This window comes from Sciurus vulgaris, assembly GCF_902686455.1.
Source record: "Sciurus vulgaris genome assembly, chromosome: 2".
Lineage (NCBI taxonomy): Eukaryota > Metazoa > Chordata > Mammalia > Rodentia > Sciuridae > Sciurus > Sciurus vulgaris.
This window is the reverse complement of record NC_136462.1, coordinates 92,332,788-92,357,506: the sequence shown is the minus strand read 5'-3', so window position 1 is coordinate 92,357,506 and position 24,719 is coordinate 92,332,788. Positions and strand designations below refer to the sequence as shown.

At 34.9% G+C, this 24,719-nt stretch overlaps 1 protein-coding gene across 2 annotated transcripts in view; it reads left to right on the top strand.

The window, feature by feature from the left end:
• UBR1 (ubiquitin protein ligase E3 component n-recognin 1) overlaps positions 1 to 24,719 on the top strand; it is a 159,800-nt gene that overhangs the window by 17,585 nt on the left and 117,496 nt on the right. For both annotated transcript variants that reach the window (XM_079127740.1, XM_079127741.1), the window contains exons 2-4: positions 4,490 to 4,746; positions 7,076 to 7,154; positions 17,478 to 17,588. In XM_079127740.1, the coding sequence (XP_078983866.1) occupies positions 4,490 to 4,746; positions 7,076 to 7,154; positions 17,478 to 17,588 (447 nt within the window). The remainder of the gene's footprint in view (positions 1 to 4,489; positions 4,747 to 7,075; positions 7,155 to 17,477; positions 17,589 to 24,719) is intronic.

The following is a 24,719-nucleotide window of genomic DNA, read 5'->3' as shown; positions in this document are numbered from 1 at the left end:
TTGTGTGTGTGTGTGTATCATAATTTCTTAATTCATTCATCTGTTGAAAGACGTGGCTTGATTTCATAATTTAGCTACTGTGAGTTGTGCTGTTATAAACATTTAGGTGGCTGGATCACTGTGGTATACTGATTTTTAGATCTTTTGGGAAAATACCAAGGAGTGGGATGGCTGGGTCATATAGTGGTTCCATCCCTCGTTTTTTGAGGAATCTCCATACTATTTTTCAGAATGGTTGTACTAGTCTGCAGTCCCATCAACAAAGTACAAGTGTACCTCCCCCTCACCACATCAGCATTTATTATTTGTATTCTTGATCATTACCATTTTGACTGGAGTGAGATGAGATCTTAGTGTAGTTTTGATTTGCATTTTCCTGATTGGTTGTTTCTTAAAAAAATTAAATACACACACATATTTATATATTAGCAGATGAACATAATACCTTTATTTTATTTATTTATTTTTATGTGGTGCTGAGGATCAAACCCAGTGCCTCACACATGCCAGGAGAGTGCTCTACCACTGAGCCACAACCCCAGCCCTGCATTTCTCTGATTGCTGGAGATAATTGAAGATTTTTTCATACATTTGTTGGACATTTGTGTTTCTTTTGAGAAATTTCTGTTTTGTTCTTTTACCCATTTATTGGTAGGGTTATTTGGTTTTTTGGTGTTAAACTTTTTGAGTTTTTTTTTTTATATACGCTAGTTATTAATTCCCTATTGGAGGAGTAGCTGGTCAAGATTTTCTCCCATTTTGTAGGCCCTTTCTTCATGCTCTTAATCATTTCCTTTGCTGTGTAGAAGCTTTTTAGTTTGATGGTATCCCCCTTATTGATTCTTGGTTTTATTTCTTGCACTTTGGGGGTCTTGTTAAGGAAGTCAGTGCCAGCACCTATACAATAGCTTGTTGACCCTATGTTTTTTTCTAGCAGTTGTAAGGTTTCTGGTCTGATTCCTAAGTCTTTGATCCATTTCAATTTAAGTTTTATATAGCTTTGTCATAAATGGCCTTTATGATATTGAGGTAAGTTTATTCAGTCCTTACTATTTCCAGCTTTTTTAACATGAATGGGTGCAGGATTTTATCAAAGGCCTTTCTTTATCTGTTGAGATGATACTGTGATTCTTGTCGTTGATTCTGTTTAAGCGATGAACTACATTTATTGATTTGCATTTGTCATACCAGCCTTGTATCCCTGAAATGAAACCTATTTGATCATGGTATATTGTCTTTTAGATGTGTTTTTGAATGTGGTTTGCTAATATTTTACAATGAATTTTTGCATTTTGTTCATCAGGGATATTGGTCTGTAGTTTTCTTGACGTGTCTTTGTCTGGTTTTGATATCAGGTTTATACTGCTTTCCTAGAATGTATTTAGGAGTGTTCCTTTTCTTTCAACTTCATGGAATAATTTGAGAAAGACTGGTGTTAGTTCTTCTGTAAAGGTCTGGTAGAACTCAGCTGAGAATCCATCTGTTCCTGGACTTCTCTTTGTTGAAAGGCTTTTAATGGCTGTTTCAATTTCATTACTTGATATAGGTCTGTTTAGGTTTTCTGTATCTTCTGGATTGAATTTAGGCAGGTCATATTTGTCTAAAAATTTGTCAGTGTCTTCCAAATTTTCCAGTTTATTGGAGTATAAATTTTCAAAAGAGGTTCTGATAATCCTCTGAATTTCAGAAGATCTGTAGTGATCTCTCCCTTTTCACCTCTGATCTTGTTGATTTTGTTCTTCTTTTTTGGTAGTTTGGCCAAGGGTTTGTCAATCTTATTTATCTTTTCAAAGAACCAACTCTTTGTTGCATTGATTCTGTGTATTTTCTTATTCTCAATTTCATTGATTTAGTAGTTGATGGACCTTTATTTTATTCATTTATTGTTTATATTCAGTGCTGAGCATCGAACCCAGTGCCTCATGCATGCTAGGCAAGTGCTCTGCCACTGAGCCACAACCCCAGCCCAACTTCATTGATTTTTGGCTCTTAATTATAATCTTAATTATGTTCTGTCTTCTACTGGTTTTGGAATTCATTCTTTTTCTAAGGCCTTGAGATGGAGCATAAGCTTATTTATTTGTGATCTAATTTTTAAATGTAGGTACTTGTGCTATAAATTTTCTTCTTAGAATTGCTTTCATACTGTCCCAGAGGTTTTGATATGTTCTATCTCTGTTCTTGTTTGTTTCCAAAAATTTCTTGACTTCTATTCTCATTTCTTCCTTGATCCATTCTTCATTTAAAAGTGTTGTTCAATCTTATGTTTATGTAATTTCTATTATTTTTCTTGCTGTTGATTTCCAGTTTCATTCCATTATAATACGATAGGATACAGGGATTATAATTTTTTTTTTTTTTTGGTAATTTGCTAAGATTTGCTTTGTGGCCTAGAATATGATCTAATTTGAGAAAAATTCCATGCGATGCTGGGAAGAAGGTAAATTCAGCTGTTTTGAGGTGAAATGTTTGTAGATGTCTCTTAAGTCCATTTGATTTATAGTGTTTTTTAGTTTGGTTATCAATATCTTTATTGACTTTATGTTTTTTCCTTTATTTTTTTAGTTGTAGATGGATACAATACTTTTGTTTTACTTATTTATTTTTATGTGGTGTTGAGCATTGAACCCAGTGCCTCACATGTGCCAATCAAGTGCTCCACCACTGAGCTACAACCCCAGCCCTGACTTTGTTTTGATGACCTGTCCATTGGTGATAGGGTGTGTTGAAATCCTACAGTATTATTGTGTTGGAGTCTATCTAGGATATAATGTTGTAGAGTTTTTTGTTTGTTTGTTTGTTTTCGCTTTTTTAAATTGGGTGCATTGACATTTGGGGCATAAAGGTTTACTATTGTTATATCTTTTTGTTGTATTCTTCCCTTTACCAGAATGTAGTGGCCTTCTTTGTCTCTTCTGATTAATTTTTGCTTGAAATTTGCTTTGTCAGATATGAGAATAGCTATTCCTGCTTGTTTTCAGGGTCTGTATATGTGGAACATTTTTTTCCATCCTTTTACGTCTAGCCTGTGGGTGCCTTTGCTGGTAAAATGAGTCTTTTTTTTTAGTACTGGGGATTGAACCTAGGGGTGCTTAACCACTAAGCCACATCCCTAGCCCATTTTTATATTTTATTTTGAGACGGTCTCATTAGTTGTTTAGAGCCTCACTAAGTTGCTGAGGCTGACTTTGAACTTATGATCCTCCTTCCTCAGTCTCCTGAGCTGCTGGGTTTATAGGGTACCACTGTGCCCAGCAAAATGAGTCTCTTGATAACTGCAATTACTTGGATCTTGTTTTTTGGTCCATCTTGTGTAGCCTAGTTTATTAATTCGCAGGTTGAAGGACAGTTGGATTATTTCTGGTTTGGGGCAGTTATGAATAGAGCTGCTGTAATATTTGTATACAAGTTTCATTTCTTTGATAAATACCTAGTAGTTTGTTTGCAGGCTCATATGGTAAGTATATGTTTAGCTTTATAAGAAACTGTCAAACTCTTGTTAAAATATCTTTGTCATTTTGAGTTCCCACTAGCACCTTCCTGTCTCATTTTTTCTGCATCTGTATTGGTATTTTATATTATCATATTTTTATTTTAGCCACTCTAATAGGTTGTGTAGAGATATTTCATTGTTATTTTCATTTGAATTTCCCTAATGACTCATGATGTGGAGCAGCATGTTTTCGTGTGTGGATGAGTTATCTGTAGAGTTTCTTTTGCATAGCAGAGAGTTTTCCTTTTTTGGTACTGGGGATTGAACCCAGGGCCTTGTGCATGCTAGGAAAGTATTCTACCAAATGAGCTACATCCTCTGCCCCAAGGGTTTTACTTTTAATGAGGTCTAATTTAACCCTTTTTTTCTTTAATGTTTTTTATGTTAACTCTTTTTGTGTTTTCAGAACTGTGGTTTCTTTCTTTCTTTCTTTTTTTTTTTTCTCTTTTGGTACTGAGGATTGAACTCAGGTACTCAACCATTGAGCAACACCCCAGCCCTGTTTTGTATTTTATTTAGAGACAGAGTCTCACTGAGTTGCTTATTGCCTCAATTTTGCTGAGACTGGCTTTGAACTCAAAATCCTCCTGCCTCAGCCTCCCATGCCACTGGGATTACAGGTGTGTGCCACCACGCCCAGCCTGGGTTATATCTTTTTGATTGCTTATTAAAACTATGGTTCCCCTAAACAGTTTAAGAATATAGGGAATACTTTGTATAACCTGTGGCTGATAATAGCATCACCTTTATACAGCAAGATTGACCATTGAATGAAGAAGAATTCACTATAATTCGTCTCCTTGCTCCCCCATATTTATTATATATGGGCAACTGCTTATTACTAAGGTTAATTTTTTAATCATCCATTTTCCTTTTGTATTGGTGAAAGATAAAATATATTGCAAATCACCTTGAAAGGCATTACTTGTGCTGCTAGGTTATTAAGAAGGAACTAACCAGTAAGAAAGTCTAAATTGTCGTTTCCTTTTCTTTCAGTGGTGGGATCAGCAAGTTGATTTTTATGCTGCTTTTTTGTATCATTTGGCACAATGGGTGCCAGAAATTTATTTTGCTGAAATGGACCCAGACTTGGAAAAGCAAGAGGAGAGTGTACAAATGTCAATATTCACTCCATTGGAATGGTATTTATTTGGAGAAGATCCAGATATTTGCCTAGAGAAATTAAAGCACAGTGGCGCATTTCAGCTCTGTGGGAAGGTTTTCAAAAGTGGAGAGACAACATATTCTTGTAGGTAAGAATTATAAATTTACAAGATTGATTATAATTACTATATTGTTATTTCATACCTATTTCATGGTTTACCATTTATAGGTTTATTATCATTTATAATATATTTACTCTTACTTAACTTCCTTTTATTTTATACTTTGAATCTGTTTTTGCTAATGCAGTTTTGTTTTTGATATATGACTTATAGTTTAAATAGTTCTCTGATTTTTTTCTTCCTGTTCCCCAAAGCATATAAATAATCCTTTTGTATAATATAGTCATTATCTGCTTATCTGAAACCATTGGGGCCCGGTGTATTTTCAGAATTCTGAATACTTTTCCAGCAGAATCAAGCTAGAACCCTGTAATCAAATCACGGGTAGATTTCTCTAAAAAAAATCTATGGCAATTCACAAGTGGTGTATAATCTATAGTCTCATGTCATGTCATGTGTTTTTTTTTTAACTACCAACTGAGATTTGGTGCAATCCAACAAAGTACTGAAACCCTTCAAGGCTTTTTGGATTTCAGAATTGCAGGGAAAGGATTGTAGAACTGGAGGAACAGTTGAATGTAGTTGAATAGAAGAGGCCAATGACAGAGAAATTCGAAGCAGGTTAGGTTTTTTTGTTCTTTGTAAGTGCAGTTGCCTTAAATATGGTAGGTCAGAGTTTTTTACTGCTTACCTGGCCTGAAATTTTTGACTTTTAGATCTTAGCAGCATCTGTTGTTTTTCTTTTTTGTTAGAGGTGGTTTAGGTTAGAAGTATGAATTTTTGGACTTTATAAGTATAGAGTTTTTGTTTTTGTATCCCTGTAATTCTAGACTTGACTGGTTTTGTATAGTTAACAGTCATTTTAAACATACTACCTTTCTTTATGCTGTTTTCTCATGAAAAAAATTAGTTTTTGCATTTTGCATACTATTTTCTTACATTGCACAGTAGGCTTGTTTATGTTCTTATATATTTATAGCTAAATCCTAATCACTTTCCACCAAAGAATGGTAGTCATTCTTAAAACATTGTGAGAACTGGGGATTGATACTGGCATCTAGTGGGTAGAGTTCAAGGTTGCTGCTAAACATCCTACAGTGCATAGGATAGTTCCCTCTGCACGGAACATAATTATCTGGTCCACTCAAAATGTCAGTAGTGGTAAAGTTGAGAAATCCTGCTCTAAATAGGTCAATAGAGCATAAATATTTTATAGAATATTATTAAGTAACCTTTACATACTTTTATCCTTTTTCTTTCTTTCTTTTTTTGGGGGGGGCGGTTACTGGAGATAGAACCCTGGGAATCATACATGTGAGGCAAGTGCTCTACCACTGAGCTTCATGAACCCTGGCACTAAAATGCATTTTTTAAACTTCCTAATTTCATCTTTTCAATTTCCCTCCACCCTTGTGGTACTGGAGATTGAACCCAGGGCCTTGGGGTGTGCTAGGCAAGCACTATACCACTGAGCTACATCCCTAGCCCTCTTGAACTTTTAAAATATTTTTTAAAAAATGAATCCTATACTTTGTACTAATTTATGTTGTTTGTAGTGTTTCCCTGAAAATATTAAATAATACATTTCAAAAGTTGTTACTAGAAGAGAGATTAAGGGAGATTGAATATCTTTCATTCACAACATAGAGTATCTACTATGTACCAGTCACCATCCCAGGTGTTTGGGGCACATCAATCTTTAAAGTAAAAGTCCTTTCTGTATCATGTTTGTTTTCCAGTGAACTTTGTCTTTATCCAAACCTTACTTAACTGTGCACAATCAGTGTTTGTAAAATATATTTATAACTGTAATTGGGTGAGGTGCAGATAATGGGAGAAAATTAAGTATATTTTGACAAAATTAATTTTCTTTTTGGTTCTGAGTATTGAACCCAGGGGCACTTAACCTCTGAGCTATATCTCCAGCCCTTTTAATTTTTTTAGTTTTGAGACTGGGTCTTGCTGAGTTCCTTAAGGCCTTGCCAAGTTGCTGAGACTGGCCTTAAACTTGCGATCTTCTTGCCTCAACCTCCCAAATCACTTAAGGTCCCAGGCTTGCACCACCCATGCCTGGCACAAGTTAATTTTGAATTACAACTTTATGGTTTGAAACCAGGTGAGTTCTCAAAGTTTTGAGGATGATTTAAGAAACAAAACTAAACATTCACATTTACACACTCAAATGTGGTTTAAATAAGGATAAAATTATGTTAACAATGCTGTCTTTGTTCAAAACATTTTTAGAATTCCATTTTTTGAAATATTTTCAGATTGTGAGGAAACTCATTCACATTATAATTGTACCTTAAGCATCAGTGGGAGTCATCTAAATTTTGGAATTTTCCATCTTTTTCAGGGACTGTGCAATTGATCCAACTTGCGTACTCTGTATGGACTGCTTCCAGAATAGTGTTCATAAAAATCATCGTTACAAGGTATGAAAATAGGTTTATAAAATCACTGGATTAACTGGAATCTTATAGCCATCTTGTCCATTTAGTTAAGACAAATACTTGACTTCCTGCTTAATAGCACTGTTATGTACATCTTTTGCCCATAGTTAAACATAAAATGTCATGGGACATCTACTACCTCAAGAAGTAGCCCCTTAGAACTTAATTGGTGAGACCTATCATGCATACACAAAAGATTATATAAAGCATATGAGTAGTTTAAAGAATAACTATAAAATAAATACCTGTGTAACCACTACTCAGGTCAGGAGGTAGGACAAATGAGATCTTATGGATCTCTTTCATTCTCTCCTCCTTTGAGAGAACCTCATTTGTGTGGGGTTTTTATTTTTTCTTTTCCCACAGTACTGGGGATTGAACTCAGGGGTATTCTACCACTGAGCTATATCCCCAGACCTTCTTATTTTAAATTTTGAGACAAGGTCTTGCTAAGTTGCACAAGCTGACCTCAAACTTGGAATTTTCCTGCCTCAGTCTCCTGAATCACTGGGATTACAGGCATACACACAATGCCTGGCTTTCCTGTATTTTGCGATAATTGTTTCCTTGATTTTTTTCCTTTCTAGCTTATCACCCAAATTATATTGAATAGCTTTATCAGTTTTTGAACTTTATGTAATTGAAATTATATGGTACATTATTCTTGTTGAGTACCCTTGTCTGTAAATGTAGTTTTTCCTTTGACCTTGTGGTGTTCAATAAACCATATTGTCTTCATTTGTTGTACTATATATGGATTCGTAGATTGCTTCTTATTTGGAACTATTATAAACAGTTCTGCTATGAACATGTTTGTATATTTTGATTCACATGTACAGAAGTATATATGTACAGGGTATGTATATAGAATAGAATTGCTGAGTTTTAGGGTATATGGATCTTAGTCACACTTGGATAATGTCAGACTGGTCTCCTAAAGTGATTATACCACTTTATATGCTCTCCAGCTGTATATGAGAGTTCTCAGAGTTCCATATTCTTGCAAGATTTGGTATTGTCAGTCTTTTTAAATTTAGCCAATCTGGTGAGTATATGATATTAATACCCTATGGTCTTCATTATATTTTTCTAATTCTTTCTTTTTTTAATTAGGTTGAAGACTTTTTCCTTTTCTGTTACATTTTTGTCAACCTTGCTGTTTAGAGCTGAAATGCATTTCTCAAGTAATAGTGCTGGTTCTGTACTCTGAGCTTAGACAGACAATAATTAATGTCTGTTTAGCTCAGATATATACATGGTATATACATGTATATACCATTCCTAACATCCTCTGTAAATATAAATAACATTTTGAAGTTATATAGATCATATCTTCCATAAACTTGAAAGTTCTGTTCATGACTTCAGACTGGCCTCAACATTGCCACTTCCATCTCAGGAAGTTTTAGGTATAAGATTTAGGTATTATGCACAAAGAAAAGCAGTTTTGGGAGCCCGTACTATATAGTGAAGTTAAAATACTTCCCTAAGTTTGCCAAACTAGTGATTGGTTCAGTTTACAAAGTGGATCATTGGTTATGTGCTCTGTGATCACTTCTGTTAATCATAGTGTGCCCTTTCCACCCTCTCTGTGCTCGGGATTAAAATCAGGGGTATGTATATACCAGGCAAGCACTCTGCCATTTATGCTAGAGAACTCAAGAGATAATTCCAGAGGTAGAAACAAGGAAAAAATAGTTAATTTCTTCTCATTTTTACTTTGGGAGAATAAAGGGAAGAGATACTAAAGAATCAAGACAGAGTTTTCAAGTTCCTTTTATTTAAAGACTGCTGTGCAGTGCTTCCCAAGATTTTGGGATTTCATGGGTCAGAACAGTGTTCAGAAAACTTTGGGGAAGACATAGGGTTTTTAACTTTTTAAATAACTAGGTTGAATTTTAAGTTTTTTTTAAAAGGGGTGAAAAATAGCAAACAAAAAAAATACCCGACATTATTTTATTAAAAAAATTTTAATTTCAAAAAGGAGGATAATTTCAGAATAAAGAGCAGTCCTTTAGGTTGATTACCTGTGGTTCTGTGAAAGAACTTGCCACAGTAGCCTTCCTTTTCTGATTTTTTGGGTAGATTGGTCAAACATTGGTCAAACATACACGTGTATGTTAATTTTGGGAACTTCTGCACTAAGCTATATAAGGATATGGGACTCCAGATGATCACATGGGGAGCTTCAACAGTATTGATAGTCTCTTAGGTTGGATGCTGGGTTCACGGGTGTTCACGTCTTTATTATATTTGTAACTTACCTCTACATTATGCATATTCTTTTCTAACAAAACACTTCAGAAAAGAAACAAATGAAACCATTAAAAATTGGAAGAAATAAGGGATATGTTTTGCTTCAGAGTAGAGATAAAAAGAAGAGTAATGACTGGGGGGTACTCAAGATTATTTATTATCTAAACAAAGGACCAAGAAAAACCTTCAGTGGCAAAATAGTACATAACTTTTGAGAACAAGACACAAAGCTTTTGGCCTTTGTTTTGCAGTATAATTTTGCTACTTATTTTGCCATCATCCTTACAGATGGGACTGATGTCTTTGATGTAATAAGTAGATAAAATTCTAAGAAGCATAGATCAGAATCTCATAACTTGGTCAGATAGAAACAAAATTGTGCTGAGTTCATCAAAGTAGAGTCTTCTGTTATCTCAGAAGATAATGCTGAAAGTCAGGCTTACTTGTAACCTTGAGAGCTATATGATAATACATTAAACACATTCAGAAGCCATTTAGAACATACCTGGAGAAGAAAACAAACCCCACTGACAGTCTTGTTTCTTCTGTCCTTTTTCCTGTTTATCCCTCTGCCTTATTTTGTGTCCTTTGTCTCCAACTGACCATGCACATCTCATGGACAAGGTTCAAGTCTTACGTACTTTATACCTCCTGTGTCTGTTATAGTACTTAGTATACAGGGGCTTTTGATAAACTTTTGTTGAAGTGTTATGATCTAAAGGTTGAAATCATAGGCAAAGCTGAAATCTAAGATTTAATCATAAAATCAACTATTAGAGTATATTTTAGTATTAGCATGCTTTATACATTCTGTAGTCCTATCATATGATAATGTATATTCATATATTGTCTTTGAAATATAAAAGGATTAAAATTTTATTTATTGAACTGGAGCTGGAGCTCAGTGGAGAACACTTAATTGGCATGTGTAAAACCCTGGGTTTGGTCCCCAGTACTGCAAAGTAAATAAATTAGTTAAAATTATTTATTAAGGTAATACATTAAAAACTACCTTTTGAAAAATTCAAATAGTGCAGAAGAATATCAATAAAAATTACAGTAGTGTTTTTGCCCTGTGGTATTTTCCTCCCCAGAGAAGAACATTGTTCAAAATTTAGTATATATACTGACAGGTTTTTTTTTGTTGTTGTTTTTTTGTTTCATTTTGTTTTGTTTGAGACAGGGTCTTGCTAAATTTCTTAGACTGACCTCAGATTAGCAGTCTTCCTGCCTCATTCTCCTGAGTTGCTAGAATTATAGATGTGTGCCACCGTGCCATGCTCTGACAGAACTTATGTTTAGTTGCTGTATTTGTGTATGTGGTGATGGTGGGGTTCTACTGTTTATTCTGTTTTGCAAACTCTTTTTAACCTAGTATATCATAGGGATCTGTTCTGATACAGATAAGTCTTGGCTTATTTAATTGCTGTATAAATTTTTTGTGTGAATATATCTTATATTTAATCAGTTTTCTTTTTCTAGACATCTAAATTTTACTTGAGCAATACAATGTTTCTTTGAATAAACATATATGCCCTTGTTTTTATATAAGAAATATTAAAGAGTGTCCAAGACTAGATACTTAGAGGTAGATTTTCTGGGTTGAAGTATATGTTCATGTAAATTTTTTAAAATATTTTTTCCAGTTTTTCTTATTGTAATGTACATATAAAATTTATCATCCTAACCATTTTAAATGTACAGTTCAGTTGTATTGAACATATTCATAATTTGCATTCATTACCACCATCCATCTTTATAACTCATTTCATCTTGTAAAACAGAGTTAATTCCTCATTCTTTGCTTCCTCCAGATCCTGCCAGCCACCAGACTTTTTGTCTCTATGAATATGGCTACTCTACGTATCTCATATAAATAGAATCATGCAGCATTTGTTGTTTTGTGACTGGTGTATTTGACTTAACATAATGTCCTCAAGGTTCCTCCACGCTATAGAATATGTCAGAATTTCCTTCCTTTTTAAGGCTAAATAATAGTCCATTGTATGTATGTGCATACCACATTTTATTTAACCATACATTTACTGATGGACTCTTGGGTACTGGGTTTGATTCTCAGCACTGCATATAGATAAATAAATAAATAAATAAAGGTCCATTGACAATAACAACAAAAAAATTAAAAAAAAAAAAAGATATGGGAATCTGGGCGTGGTGGCACATGCTTATAATCCCAGCTACTCAGGAGGCTGAGGCAGGAAGATCACAAGTTTGAGGCTGTTCTGAGAAATTTAGTGAGACCCTATCTCAAAATAATGGCCTGGGAATGTATTTTAGTGGTAGAATGCTTGCCTAGCATTCTCTTGGCAATGAGTTCTATCCCTAGTACTGCCAAAAAAAGGTATATGGAATGTTCTTATACTGGTCCCCAAACTTATATTTAATCAGTCTTAACTTTTGCTAACCTGTTAGTCAAATAATCTTATCCTAATTTACATTTTTGTTAACATGTTTTCACAGTTTAATTGTATGATTAATTTCTCTTGTATGTTATTTCCTTCCTTTACTCATTTTTCTGTTGTTTTATTCTTATTACTGTAATGTTATATAAATGCTTCCTCTTCGTATACTTGTCTTTTTTTAATTTTAATTTTTTACTTTATTCTTTTTAGATATACATGATGGTAGAGTGTATTTCGACACATAATACATACATGAAGTATAATTTATTATAATTAGGATCCCACTCTTGTGTTTGTACTGTGGAGTTACACTGGTCATGTATTCATATATGAGCACTGGAAAGTTATGTCCAGCTCATTCTATTGTCTTTCCTATTCACATCACCCTTCCCTATTGAACGGGTTTCTTCCTTGGAAGGGTGAGGGCGACAGTGTCACCTACACACAGATACCGGGGACTCCCTTGAGGTTGTGGTGAAGCAAAATCCATTTATTGCGTACAGAGCTTTTTGTTACATAGACTATGCAGCTGCTTACGTGATGGGAGGTTCCTTCTGCATCAACCAGTGAAAAAGTCATTAATGCCACTTATCGTGGATGTTCCCAAGGCTATAGGCAAGCATCACAAATCCACTGGATGGCATTCCAATCCAGCCTGAGTGGTGGGCCTTTGCTCACAACATTGACTCAGTGACTGCTGCCAAGTATGCCTGTGGGACATTACACCTCCCTTCTTTTTTTTTTTTTTTTTTGGTGCTGGGGATTGAACCCAGGGCCTTGTGCTTACAAGGCAAGCACTCTACTGACTGAGCTATCTCCCCAGCCCTCCCTTCTTTTTAAAATTTCTATTTTGATAGATTTATTGAGGCTTAAATTACATACAATAAATCTATCTAAGTGTATAGTTTCATGAGATTTGATAAATATATACAGTTATCTAGCCAGCACCACAGTCAAGACAGAAATACTTTATCATCTAAAAAGTTCTCTGGTGGCCGGGTGCAGTGGTGCACGCCTGTAATCCCAGCGACTTGGGAGGCTAAGGCAGGAGGATCAAGAGGTCAAAACCAACCTCAGCAATGGTGAGGCTTTAAGCAATTCAGTGAGACCCTGTCTCTAAATAAAAGAATATCAAATAGGGCTGGGAATGGGGCTCAGTGGTTGAGTGCTTCAATCCCTAGTACCCCCTCCCCCCCAAAAAAAGTTATCTGGTACCCCTTTGTAGTCATTTCCCTTTCCTCTAGTTCCTGGCAACCACTGATTTATTTTCTATTCCCTGTAGTTGTGCTTTTTCAGAATATTATATAAATGAAACCATGTATTCTATAGTTTCTCTGGCTTCTTTTACTTCTTTTACTTTAGAAGTACTTAAAATGCCTTTGGGATCCCCTCATGTATTGGCAATTTGTTCCTTTTGAGTACTGAGTAGTGTGCCCTTGTATGCATGCACCTCAGTTTGTTTATTCATTCATGAGTTGATGGACATTTGGGTTGTTTCCCAAATTTATTTTGTTGTTTTCTGGTAGAAGTTTTTGTGTAAGCATATGTTCTCATTTCACTTTGGTAACCTTAGAATGAGATTGCTGGATCATAAATGGATGTTTAACTTTCTTAGACTTTTTTCTGTCCTTTTAATGTGGTTTATGCTTCCGTTTATCTAATTGACATTTTAAATTTGTATGTTGTCAACTTTGCTAATTTTTTTATGCTTCTAGATTTTGTGCCTTGCTTCTATGGCATTTCCTTTTTCAAAATTATGCTTTTAAACAACTACATTTTTAGTAACAGTGGGGTTCCAACATTCATCAGTATACTACATATATGAAAGAAGAATATCTTAATTTCTTAAGATATATCTTAATTTCTTGTTACTTTTGTTCTTTTGGTTACTCTAGTGGTAATAATTTTGTCATCTAGTCTCCTTTTATCTAGTCTGTCAGTTTAGTGGTGTTCTTTGACTCTTTGTATTATCCGTTGTTTTAGTCAGGGTTCTATAGAGGAACAGAATCAACAGGAAGTATGATTATAAAAAGGGGATTTATTAGATTGGCTTACATGACCAGACGCTGGATAGTCCAAAATGGCTGTCTGTAGCTACAGAGCTGGAATAACCAGCAGCTGTGCAGTCCAAGACACAGAAGCCCCAGAGCAAGAAAGATCAATAGATCTATAGTACTACCCTAGTCTGAGACCAAGGCTTCTGGAAACTACCTGGCGAAACACTGGCAGGGTCTGCTTTGGAACTGTGAAGAAGCAAGAGTCTAATATCCTCAGATAATTGAAGCAGTGATCAAGAACCTATTCCAAGAAGAGCCGATCTCACATCTGCATCTGCTTCCTTGTTCTTCCAACTTTTATTCCACCCTATTGAGTGATGCCTCCCAGGCTTAGGGAGAGTCTCCACTTCAGTTCACTGTCCCATATTCAAATCATTCCTAGGCACGCCTTCATTGACACACCCAGAGGCCTCTTAATCATCGGCATCTCTTAATCCAATCAAATTGACAATAAGATCAACCATTACACCTGTAATCAATGATGTTCTGTTATTTTGCTTTCCCTTCTCTCGTATTTGTGTGTTTCTGAATGTCAGATTTTGTAATGTTTACATTATTTTATCCATATCTCCTCCTTTGATTGTTCTTAGCTCTACAGTTAAGGATATAAAATGGTTGCCATCATTTTTCTGTTTCCCTAGTCACCTCTTGGTTAGATGAAGCTCATCCTCTGGTGTGGGGTCAGTAGCTTGTAAGTCAAATCTGGCTTACTATTTTGTATGGCTTATGAGCTAAGAATGGTTTCAGTAGTTAAGATGGTTAGGGAAAAAATAAGAGGAATAGTTCATGATTTATTGAAATTAAATTTTCAGGAGTTGAGGATATAGGTTACCATTAGAGTACACGTTTAGCATGTGTAAAGCCTTGAGCTTGATCACCAGCACCCCCACCACCACCAAATTCAGTGCCAATAAATGAAATTTTATTGTAATATAACTACACCCATTTATTTATCTATAATCTATGGCAGCTTCTGAACTACAGTAGTAGAAATTTGAAGGAGGCTCTCTGACCTGCCAAAACTAAAAACCTAAAATATAGAAAGTTGCAGCTCTTCAATCAGACAGACTCCTTCGGAAGAGCACATGTATATAGTGTTCCCTAATTCTTTTTTTATTTTTATTTATTTATTTATTTATTTATTTATTTATTTATTTATTTATTTATTTATTTTTGGTACCAGGCATTGAATCCAGGGTTGCTTAACCACCGAGCCATATCCCCACCCTTTTTTTTTTTTTTTTTTTTTTTTTTTAATGTTTTATTTTGAGACAGGGTCTTACTCAGTCCTAAAGGCCTTACTGAGTTGCTGACACTGGTATTGAACTTGAAATTCTCCTGCCTCAACCTCCAGAGCCACTGGGATTATAGGTGCTAGCCACCACACCTGGCTGTTCCTAAGTTTTGACATGTCCAAAATGTATTTTTATAGCTTGACTAGAAATAATAATCTTAGTTTGCATTTTTTCCTTTCTTCCTCCATTCTTTCCCTTTTTTTGATCCTTCCCTTCTCTTTCCTTTCTTTCATACAAGGGATAGAACCAAGGGCCTTATGCATGCTAAGCTCTACCCCCACTCTCTGTATTTCTCATTGAAGGAATTTTAGTTTGATTAATTAATTAAGGTTTTCATATCCACAAATACTTTTTTTGGGGGGGGGGTGCCCAGTATTGAACTCAGGGGCACTCAACCACTGATCCACATCCCCAGCCCTATTTTGTATTTTATTTAGAGACAGGGTCTCACTGAGTTGCTTAGAGCCTCGCCATTGCTGAAGTTGACTTTGAACTTGAGATCCTCCTGCCTCAGTCTCCCAAGCTGCTGGGATTACAGGTGTGCAGTACTGCACCCAACCCAAAATATATTTTTTTTTTTATATTTCTAGTTGTAGATGGACACAATAACTTTATTTTTTCTTTTTATGTGGTGCTGAGGATCGAACCCAGTGCGTCACACAGACTAGGCGAGCACTCTATCACTGAGCCACAACCCCAGCCCCCCAAAATACTTTTTTAAAAAAAATTATTTTTAGTTGTAGATAGATATGATATTTTATTTATTTATTTTTATGTGGTGCTGAGGATAGAACCCAGTGCCTCACGTGTGGCAGGCAAGCACTCCAGCTACAACCCCAGCACCCCCAAATACTTTTTTTAGGTAATGTAATTTCTTTTGGAACATGGTGTTACATTGTTCTTCAACTTTATGATTGGATTTTTTTTTTAAATATTTTTTAGCTATCAATGGACCTTTATATATTTATATGTGGTGCTTAGAATCAAACCCAGTGCTTCATATATGCTAGGCAAGTGCTCTGCCACTGAGCCACTATTCCAGCTCCATTATTGGGTTTTGACTCTCATTTACATTTTTTGCTTTTCATTTTATTTTTTTACGATATATGTTCTTTTTCATATTGTGTATAGGAGTAACAGGTGCTTTCTTCTGTCATTTCTGCCTTCTGTGTAATTTCTTTGATAGATGGTGGTGGTAATGATGTGAGAAAAAGGTTTGGCATGTCTTATTTCTGTTTCTCTAGGATCCTTAATTTTCCTGTTTCCTTTTTCCTTCATTGCCACATCTTTCTGCTTATTTTCTCAGTGAATCAATGAACGCTAAACTTTGTTCAGTTTTTTTCCCTTAGTGTTTGACTTTGTCTTTGGGGAGACATTTTGTCTGTGTTTTGTCTGCCTTCTGTACCTCTTTGCTCTTTTTATGGAGTAGCTTAAGTTACCCTCTCTGATTGTCTGTACCCAGTCTTGAAGTGATAGGCATTGGAAACTGTTGACATTATATGAAGGTCATGGGTCTTTGATCCTAGTAATGCTGAAAAGTGTGGATAATATGCAGTTTTATGCCTTATTATTGTATGTTTTGAAGGGGAAAGTTTTGGGAAAAGTTAAAAATTAGATTGCTGTCATTATCTTCTACCTGAGTTAGTATATGTGTTTGTGTGTGCGTGCGCATAAATATGTATGTACACTGAAGGGAAAAAAGTTACAAGTAAGTTTTAGTTGGTGTGGGACATCAGTGTCAATGAAGATACTATATATATTTCTTTTTCTTTTTTTTGTGGTACTGGGGATCGAACTCAGGGCCTTGTGCTTGTAAGGCAAGCACTCTACCAGCTGAGCTATCTCCCCAGCCCCTATATATATTTCTTAACTACTATATATGTATCTTTGATTTTTAAAAGTCTGTTTATTTAAAAAATCGAATAACTCAAGCAATCTAGGTGGTATAGATTTTTTTGCACACTTTTCAGTCTGTTCTTCATCATCTCAAAATTTAAACAGATTTTATTTTAAAATTAGAATTACCTTTCAAAAACTTAGTTTTGAAGGTTCATTTTGTTATGATGAAGTCTTTAGGATTTTGGTGTTTTTTTGGTTTGTTTCTATTTTGGGTAATAAATATTTATAATGAGTTTTGTTATATTCATTTTCCATTACATTAAAAGCAATTAAGGTTGAAATATTTGTAAGAATGTATTATTTGAGTCATCTTCATTGTTCTTTCTTGCTTTGTGATATATTTTGATATCAAAATAAGCTCATTTCCTTTGTCAGATGCATACCTCTACTGGAGGAGGGTTTTGTGACTGTGGAGACACTGAGGCATGGAAAACTGGCCCTTTTTGTATAAATCATGAACCTGGAAGAGCAGGTACTACCAAAGAGGTAAGACTATTATTTTTAAAAAAATTGCTAACAATTTTAAAGTTGTTGAAATTAGATAAGAATAAATGTGCTGTATAGGGTTAAACTGAAATCCATTTATAAGTCCAGTATTGTTGTTGTTATTTTTAATTATAAAGAGGTTTTTTTCCACTCGAATTTGAGGACTTGATAATTTGTCTTAAAGTAGGAATGGGTTAACAGTGAAAAATTCAATTTAGAATACTCATTTAACCCTGTAAGAGTAAATAATGTATAAGCCTAAAATAACAAAAGGACATAATTATTAATAGATAAGAATAGAGTGTAATACAATAGAAAACAGAAGAATTGATCTAAATTCACTTACTGCTTTTCTTCTCTTTTTGGTACTGGGGATTAAACCCAAGGGCACTTTACCACTGAGATACCTCTCCAGCCCTTTTTATATATTATTTTGAGACAGGGTTTTGCTAAATTGCTTAGGACCTCCCTAGGTTGCTGAGGCTGGCTTTGAACTAGTGATCCTCTTGCCTCAGCCTCCCAAGCCGCTGGGATTAAGGCGTGTACCACTGTGCCTGGCAGTAACTGCTTTTCTGAAAGGAAAAAGTCAAATAGGTTAAATAGATACATTTTAGTCAAGAAAAAACAAGATGAGTGTAGACACTTAGAAATGTGATGAGGGAAATATTCTGTGGTTATAGAATCATAGATACAGAAGAATTTAAAGGATTATAAAGATTTTTATAATCCAAGTGCTAATCCATTTGAGAATGAATTGTTTTTTGAGGCAGTATAAAGTGCCTTAATGTATTCAAAGGCAAAAGAGAAAACTTGGTCAGTAACTATTGAAAAATTTCAGAAAATTGCCACAAGAAAGTACTTCCCCCAAAATGCCATGTTCACATAGTTTTGCAGATAAACCCTTTTAAAACATCAGGTAGTAGCTTTTGTGCTCTTGGAGTTCTAGATACTCCTATGGCAGTGAATACTTCTAGGACCCAGATGTTGATTTCTCTTTTTTTTTTTTTCCCTCCATTGTGGTACTAGGAATTCCAGCAGAACCTCGGGCATGCTAGGCAAGCACTCCACCAATAAGCTACACTCCCAACCCTTTTTTAAGTTTTATTTTTGAGACTGGGTCTTTTTGAGTTCCCAGTATTGACCTCAAACGTGCTGTCTTCCTGGCTCAGCCCCCTGAATATCTGGGATTCGTTGTGTGGTATTATGTGACTTCAGATGTTAATCTCTTTTGTACCATTTCCCACTAAAATAAATGAGACTTAATATAATACCTGATTCCAGGTTTGGGACATGTAAACTTGTGTGGGTAGATTTGTGTCCCAAGAACCAAGGACCCAGGCTTGAAAAGATTCCCATTGATCTTAGTTGGATGATTGGATCATCAAAACATAGTAATAGGGCTGGGGAGATAGCTCAGCTGGTAGAGTGCTTGTCTTGCAAGCACAAGGCCCCAAGTTCTATCCCCAGTACCGCAAAAAAAAAAAAAAAAAAAAAAAAAAAATCAGTAAATATCTACTGTAGTAAACATGGAATATGTAGATATTCTAAAGAAACTTAAATGAGAATTAAATAAAACCTGGTTTTCACCATGGCAATAACTATTGTTATCAGTTCCTTACTATGAAAAGTGAAGTATTTGAAGCAAATTAAATAAGCATTTATTCTACCTTTTCTGTAGGAATTATATTTCATGGTAACCAGGTATCCATAGTTCCTTAGGAAAAGCTCTTGTTTCTAGAAGAATGTAGGCTAAGAAGGGGTGATGGGATTAGGAAAATCAACATTTTGCTAACTGGTTTGAGACAAGGATCATTGATGGATGCTAAAATCATTAAGACTCAGGTTGATGAGGAATAATAAAAACATGGTTCCACATTATTTACTAGGCATAGACTATTTGCTGATGGTTAAGAGGGGAAAATGAAACTTTTCAATGGTAGTATACTACTGTTATCTCCAACCAGGCATCAGTGTTAATGTTATGACTAACAGGAATGATATGGTATCATAAGCCTTCTCATGTGATGCAAAATAAAATATTGGTTGAGTATTTTATTCAAAATGCTTAGAACCAGAGCAATTTATATTTTGGAGATTTTTTGAATATTTGCATCGATTTTACTCATTGAACATCTCTGAACCAACAATCTGAAATGCAGACTTCATCTTAAGGATGTCCAACTTTTATATAGTTTTAACATGTAAAAATCAATCAATGTAATATATCAAGTAAGTAGTAAAAAAACCAAAACTACACGATAATTTTAGTAGATGAGCAAAAGCATTTGCTGAAACCCAACACCCTTTCATGATAAAAATATTCAACAAAACTAAGAATAGAAGGGTTCTCCCACAGCCTGATAAGGTACATGTATGAAAAATTTACAGCTAATATAGTCAATGGCAAAACACTGGATGTTTTGCCCTTATGAACAAGAACAAGACAAAGATGTCAACTCTTCCCACATTTGTTCAATATTGTAACTGGATAGTCTACCAGTGCATTTAGGTAAGAAGATGTAGTGAAGTCATCCAGATTGGAAAGGAAGGAAGAAGTAAAACTAATTTTATTTGCAGATAACATTATTTTGTGTATTTTTGAAAATCCTGAGGAATTTAAAAAAGTTATTAGCACAAATAAACAAGTTCAACAAGGTTGCAGGATATAGGATAATTTTACAAAAAATTTCTTGTATTGCTCTATATTAACAATGAACAGTTACAGTTCAGAGATGAAATTAAGATGAATTCCATTTACTATAGTTTAAAAGAGTATAAAATATTTAGGAATAGATTAACAAAAGGTGTATAGAACTTGTACTCAGTAATTTTTTAAAAATATATTTATTAATTTTTTACAGACTGCATTTTGAGTCATTGTACACAAATGGGGTGCATCATTTCATTTGGTTGTACACGATGTAGATTCATACCATTTGTGTAATCATACATGTACCCAGTAATTTTAAAACATTTGACAAAACAAATGAATGAGGATCCAAATAATGGGAAAAAAAATCCCTTCTTTTTGGCTTGGAAAACAACATTGTTAAGATGCCAGTACTCTCCCAGCTGACTTACAGAGTCAGTGCAATTTCTATTACAATTCCAACTGGGAATTTAAAAACACAAAAAAACATTTTTTTTGATAGGAATGAATAAGCTGACTCTAAAATTCATATTTAATTGCAAGGGACTCAGAATAGCTAAAGCAGCCTTGAAAAAGAAGAAAAGAATTGAAGGGGCTCATGTTTCCCTATTTTAGAACTTACCATGAAGCAACAGTAATCAAGATGGTGTGGTACTGGCATAATGATAGCCCTTGGTCAGTGGAGTAGAATTGAGAGTCCAAAAATAAACCCACACGTGTGGACAACTAATTTTCAGTAAGGGAGTGAAGACCATTCAGTGGGGAAAAGAGTAGACTTTTCACCAATGCTGGGACAACTGGACATCCATATGCAAGAGAATGAAGTTAAACCTCTCCAGTCACATGCGTATGTAATTTTTGATATTTAAGAATTAACTCAGAGCTGGGCCTGTTGGCACATGCCTGTAATCCCAGTGGCTCTGGAGACTGAGGCAGGAGAATCTAGAGTTGAAAGCCAGCCTCAGCAAAAGTGAGGCCCTAAGCAACTCAGTGAGACCCTGTCTCTAAACAAAATACAAAATAGGGCTGGGGATGTGGCTCAGTGGCCAAGTGCCCCTGAGTTCAATCCCCAGTACCAAAAAAAAAAAGAATTTAGTGTTTCAGAGACATAAGTGCAGGAACTAAAACTATAAAACTCTTAGGAAAAAAAAAAACAGGGATAAATCTTCATTACCTAAGGCTTGGCAGTAGATTTATAGATATGGCACCAAAAGCCAGTGAAAAGAAGAAAATAAGGGGGCTGGGATTGTAGCTCAGTGGTACAGTGCTTACCTGTCATGTGTGAGGCACTGGGTTGAATCCTCAGCACCACATAAAAATTAATAAATAAACAAAGGTATTGTCTATCTATAACTAAAAATATATTTTTAAAAAAGAAGAAAATAAGGGCTACATTGAGCAGTGTAGCTCAGTGGTAAAATGTTACCTTAGAATATGTAAGACTGGGTTTGATTTCCAGCACTGGTAAAGAAAAAGAAAAATAAATAAATAAATTAGATTTCATCAAAATTTAAAACTTATCAATTATGCCACTCCTTGGTGTTTATCCAAAAACATTAAAATCAGCATTCTCTAGTGATACATTCATATCCATGTTTATCTCAGCACAGTTCACATTAGCCAAGATATGAAAATAGCCTAGGTGTCCAAGAAAAGATGAACGGGTAAAGAAAATGTGATTTATATATGCATAGAAGAGTCTTATTCAGCCATAAAGAAGAATGAAATCATGTCATTCAGGAAAAACTGAGACCATAATTTTTGAGTGAAATAATTCAAATTCAAAGAGAAAAGTAATGTTTTCTCACACGTTTCATGGAAGAGAGACCATTAAGAGAGGAAGTGCATCTGGGAGAGTGGAGGAGAGAGTTGGGAGCTATGGGGAATGAAATTAATCAAATTGTGTGTGTGTGTGTGTGTGTATACGTATGCCACAATGAAATTCACCATTCTGTATAAATAATATGCGCATAAAAAAGTATAAAACTGTTTTGCTCCAAAAAGCACTATCAACAAAGTGAAAAGGCAGCCACAGAATTGGAGAAATATATTTGTAGATCATATAACTACTAGGATATTTATATATAGAACTTATGAAGAACTCCTAAAACTTAATAAAAGCACAATCTAGTTTTAAAACTGAACTAAAGGTCTGAATAGACATTTTCCCAAAGAAGTATATAAGCAGCTAATAAGCACATGGAAAATGCCCAACAACATTAACCATTAGGGAAATAAAAATCAAAACCCCTGTGTACTGCCTCTTTACAACCACTAAGATGACAATAACCAAAAAGGCAGATAAGGGACTGCGCATATGGCTCCAGTAGTAGAGTGCTCGTTTAGCATGCGTGAGGCACTGGGTTTCATCTTCAGCACCACATAAAAAATAAATAAAGGCATTGTGTCCATCTACAACTAAAAAATTAAAAAAAAAAAAAAAAAAAAGGCAGATAAGCCAGGCATGGTGGCACACGCCTGTAATCCCAGCAATTTGGGAAGCTGAGGCAGGAGGATCAGGAGTTAAAAGCCAGCTTTGGCAAAAGTGGTGCTAAGCAACTCTGTGAGACCCTGTCTCTAAATAAAATACAAAATAGGACTGGGGATGTGGCTCAGTGGCCAAGTGCCCCTGAGTTCAATCCTCAGTACCCCACCCCCCAAAAAAGTTATCATTGTTTTGTGATTGCCTCCTTTTTTTTATTTTTAAACTCATTTACATGTCCCAAATGATAATTTCTTCATTTGACAAGTATTTATCAAGTGCCTAGTACTTGGTTAACATCATTAGATGTCTGTTACTTGAAATATTCTGTCCAGTCTTAACCCTTTCAGTACATTCTCTTGTTTTTGTTTTGTGTAAAGAGCCCTTTTAATTCTTAATATTTTAATTTCTTTTGATACTTTTTAAAGCATAGTGGAATGTGTGCACTGTGATTGTATGTGTGTATGTTTGTGTTGGATTCAGGGCCTCAAGCATCCTAGTCAAGTGTTCTACCATTAAGCTATATCTCCAGTCCTGTAGCACGACTCTTGATTCATTAATTGGTCTTTCAGGAAGACTGCTTTTGGACTTAGAGTAGCTAAGGAGTTCTTAGGAGTTAAGTTTGGCTTGTTGAGTTTTTATAAAACTAGCATCCCACTTTGGGGTTTTCCTGAATCATAAGACCACAAAACACTGAAGTCATTCCCAAACTAACCCAATCTTGGATTTCTTTGGATTTATAATTAGGTTCAGATGGTCATAGATGCATACTGGAACTGATTCATGGTCGGGGGTGTGAGAAAGATACCTACTTTATTGGTAGCACATAACTGATCAACTCAGGCAACACAAACAATCCAGTGTATTTAGCATTTTGCTTTCTCTCTGCTTTGGTGAATGTGGAATCCATAAGCTGCCAAATGCATGGCATTGTGCCAAACAAAATGGGAATTTACCTAGTGTAATCAGATCTGGCTGATACTAATAACCAATCACCCAACATTTGGCAATATCTTTTGAAGAGAGGCTCCTTTCTCAGATATGTAAAAGCAGTTTTCCTGTAGTCCTACAGTGCATTTCTGCTTATTAATTTATTTTGGTTTTTTTATTACTTTCATTTAAGTTACAGTACTTTTGTTCCCTTTAATTGACCATATTCTAAGGTATAGATGCTTTTCTTGAAAACTTCTTACATATTCACCAGACCTCTTCCAGAGAACTCAGCTTCTGATACTATATGAAAATAATGATCATTTAACTGTTCACCTTAGGCTACTTTTATGAAGAATTTGAGGAAATGCTGAGTGGAAAAAAGAAACAGGAATGTAATGGACCAGTAATAATCCTAGTACCTTTGGCATTTTTTCTCTCTCTCTCCAAAAAAGGCTTCTGAACAGAATCTCTGGAGAGAAGATGATCTGTCGAGGAGAGGGTATTAAAGAGTAAAAGAGTAGGTTAGTGGTTTGGTGATGATAGAGTAAAATACAATATATTAATATAGTTAATAGGAATTTTATTAAAATTTATTATTAAAAGTCTTACCCTGAATTAGTTTTATCATTTTTATTTTGCTTTGTTTCAATTTTATGTACTTAATTTTTGTCTGAAAGAGCTGATGTATATATTTTTTCTGTTTATTCCAGTTTATTGAGATGTAAATTGCATACATATAAAAATTCATTCATTTAAAGAATATAATTCAGTTATGTTTTTAGTATATTCACAGTTTTGCAACCCTCACCGTAATTGTAGAACATTTTCATCACCCAAGAAGAAATGCTATACCCATTGGAACGTCATTCTCCATTTCTCCCTACTCCCCTCCTTAGACAAACATTAATTTACTTTCTGATTCTATAGATTTGCCTCTTGTGGACATTTTATAAAAATACAGTCATGAAATATGTGGTCATTTGTAGTTGGTTTCTTTTACTTAGCATAATGTTTTCAAGATTCTTTCATGTTGTGGTATGTATTTCATTTCCTTTTATGGCCAAGT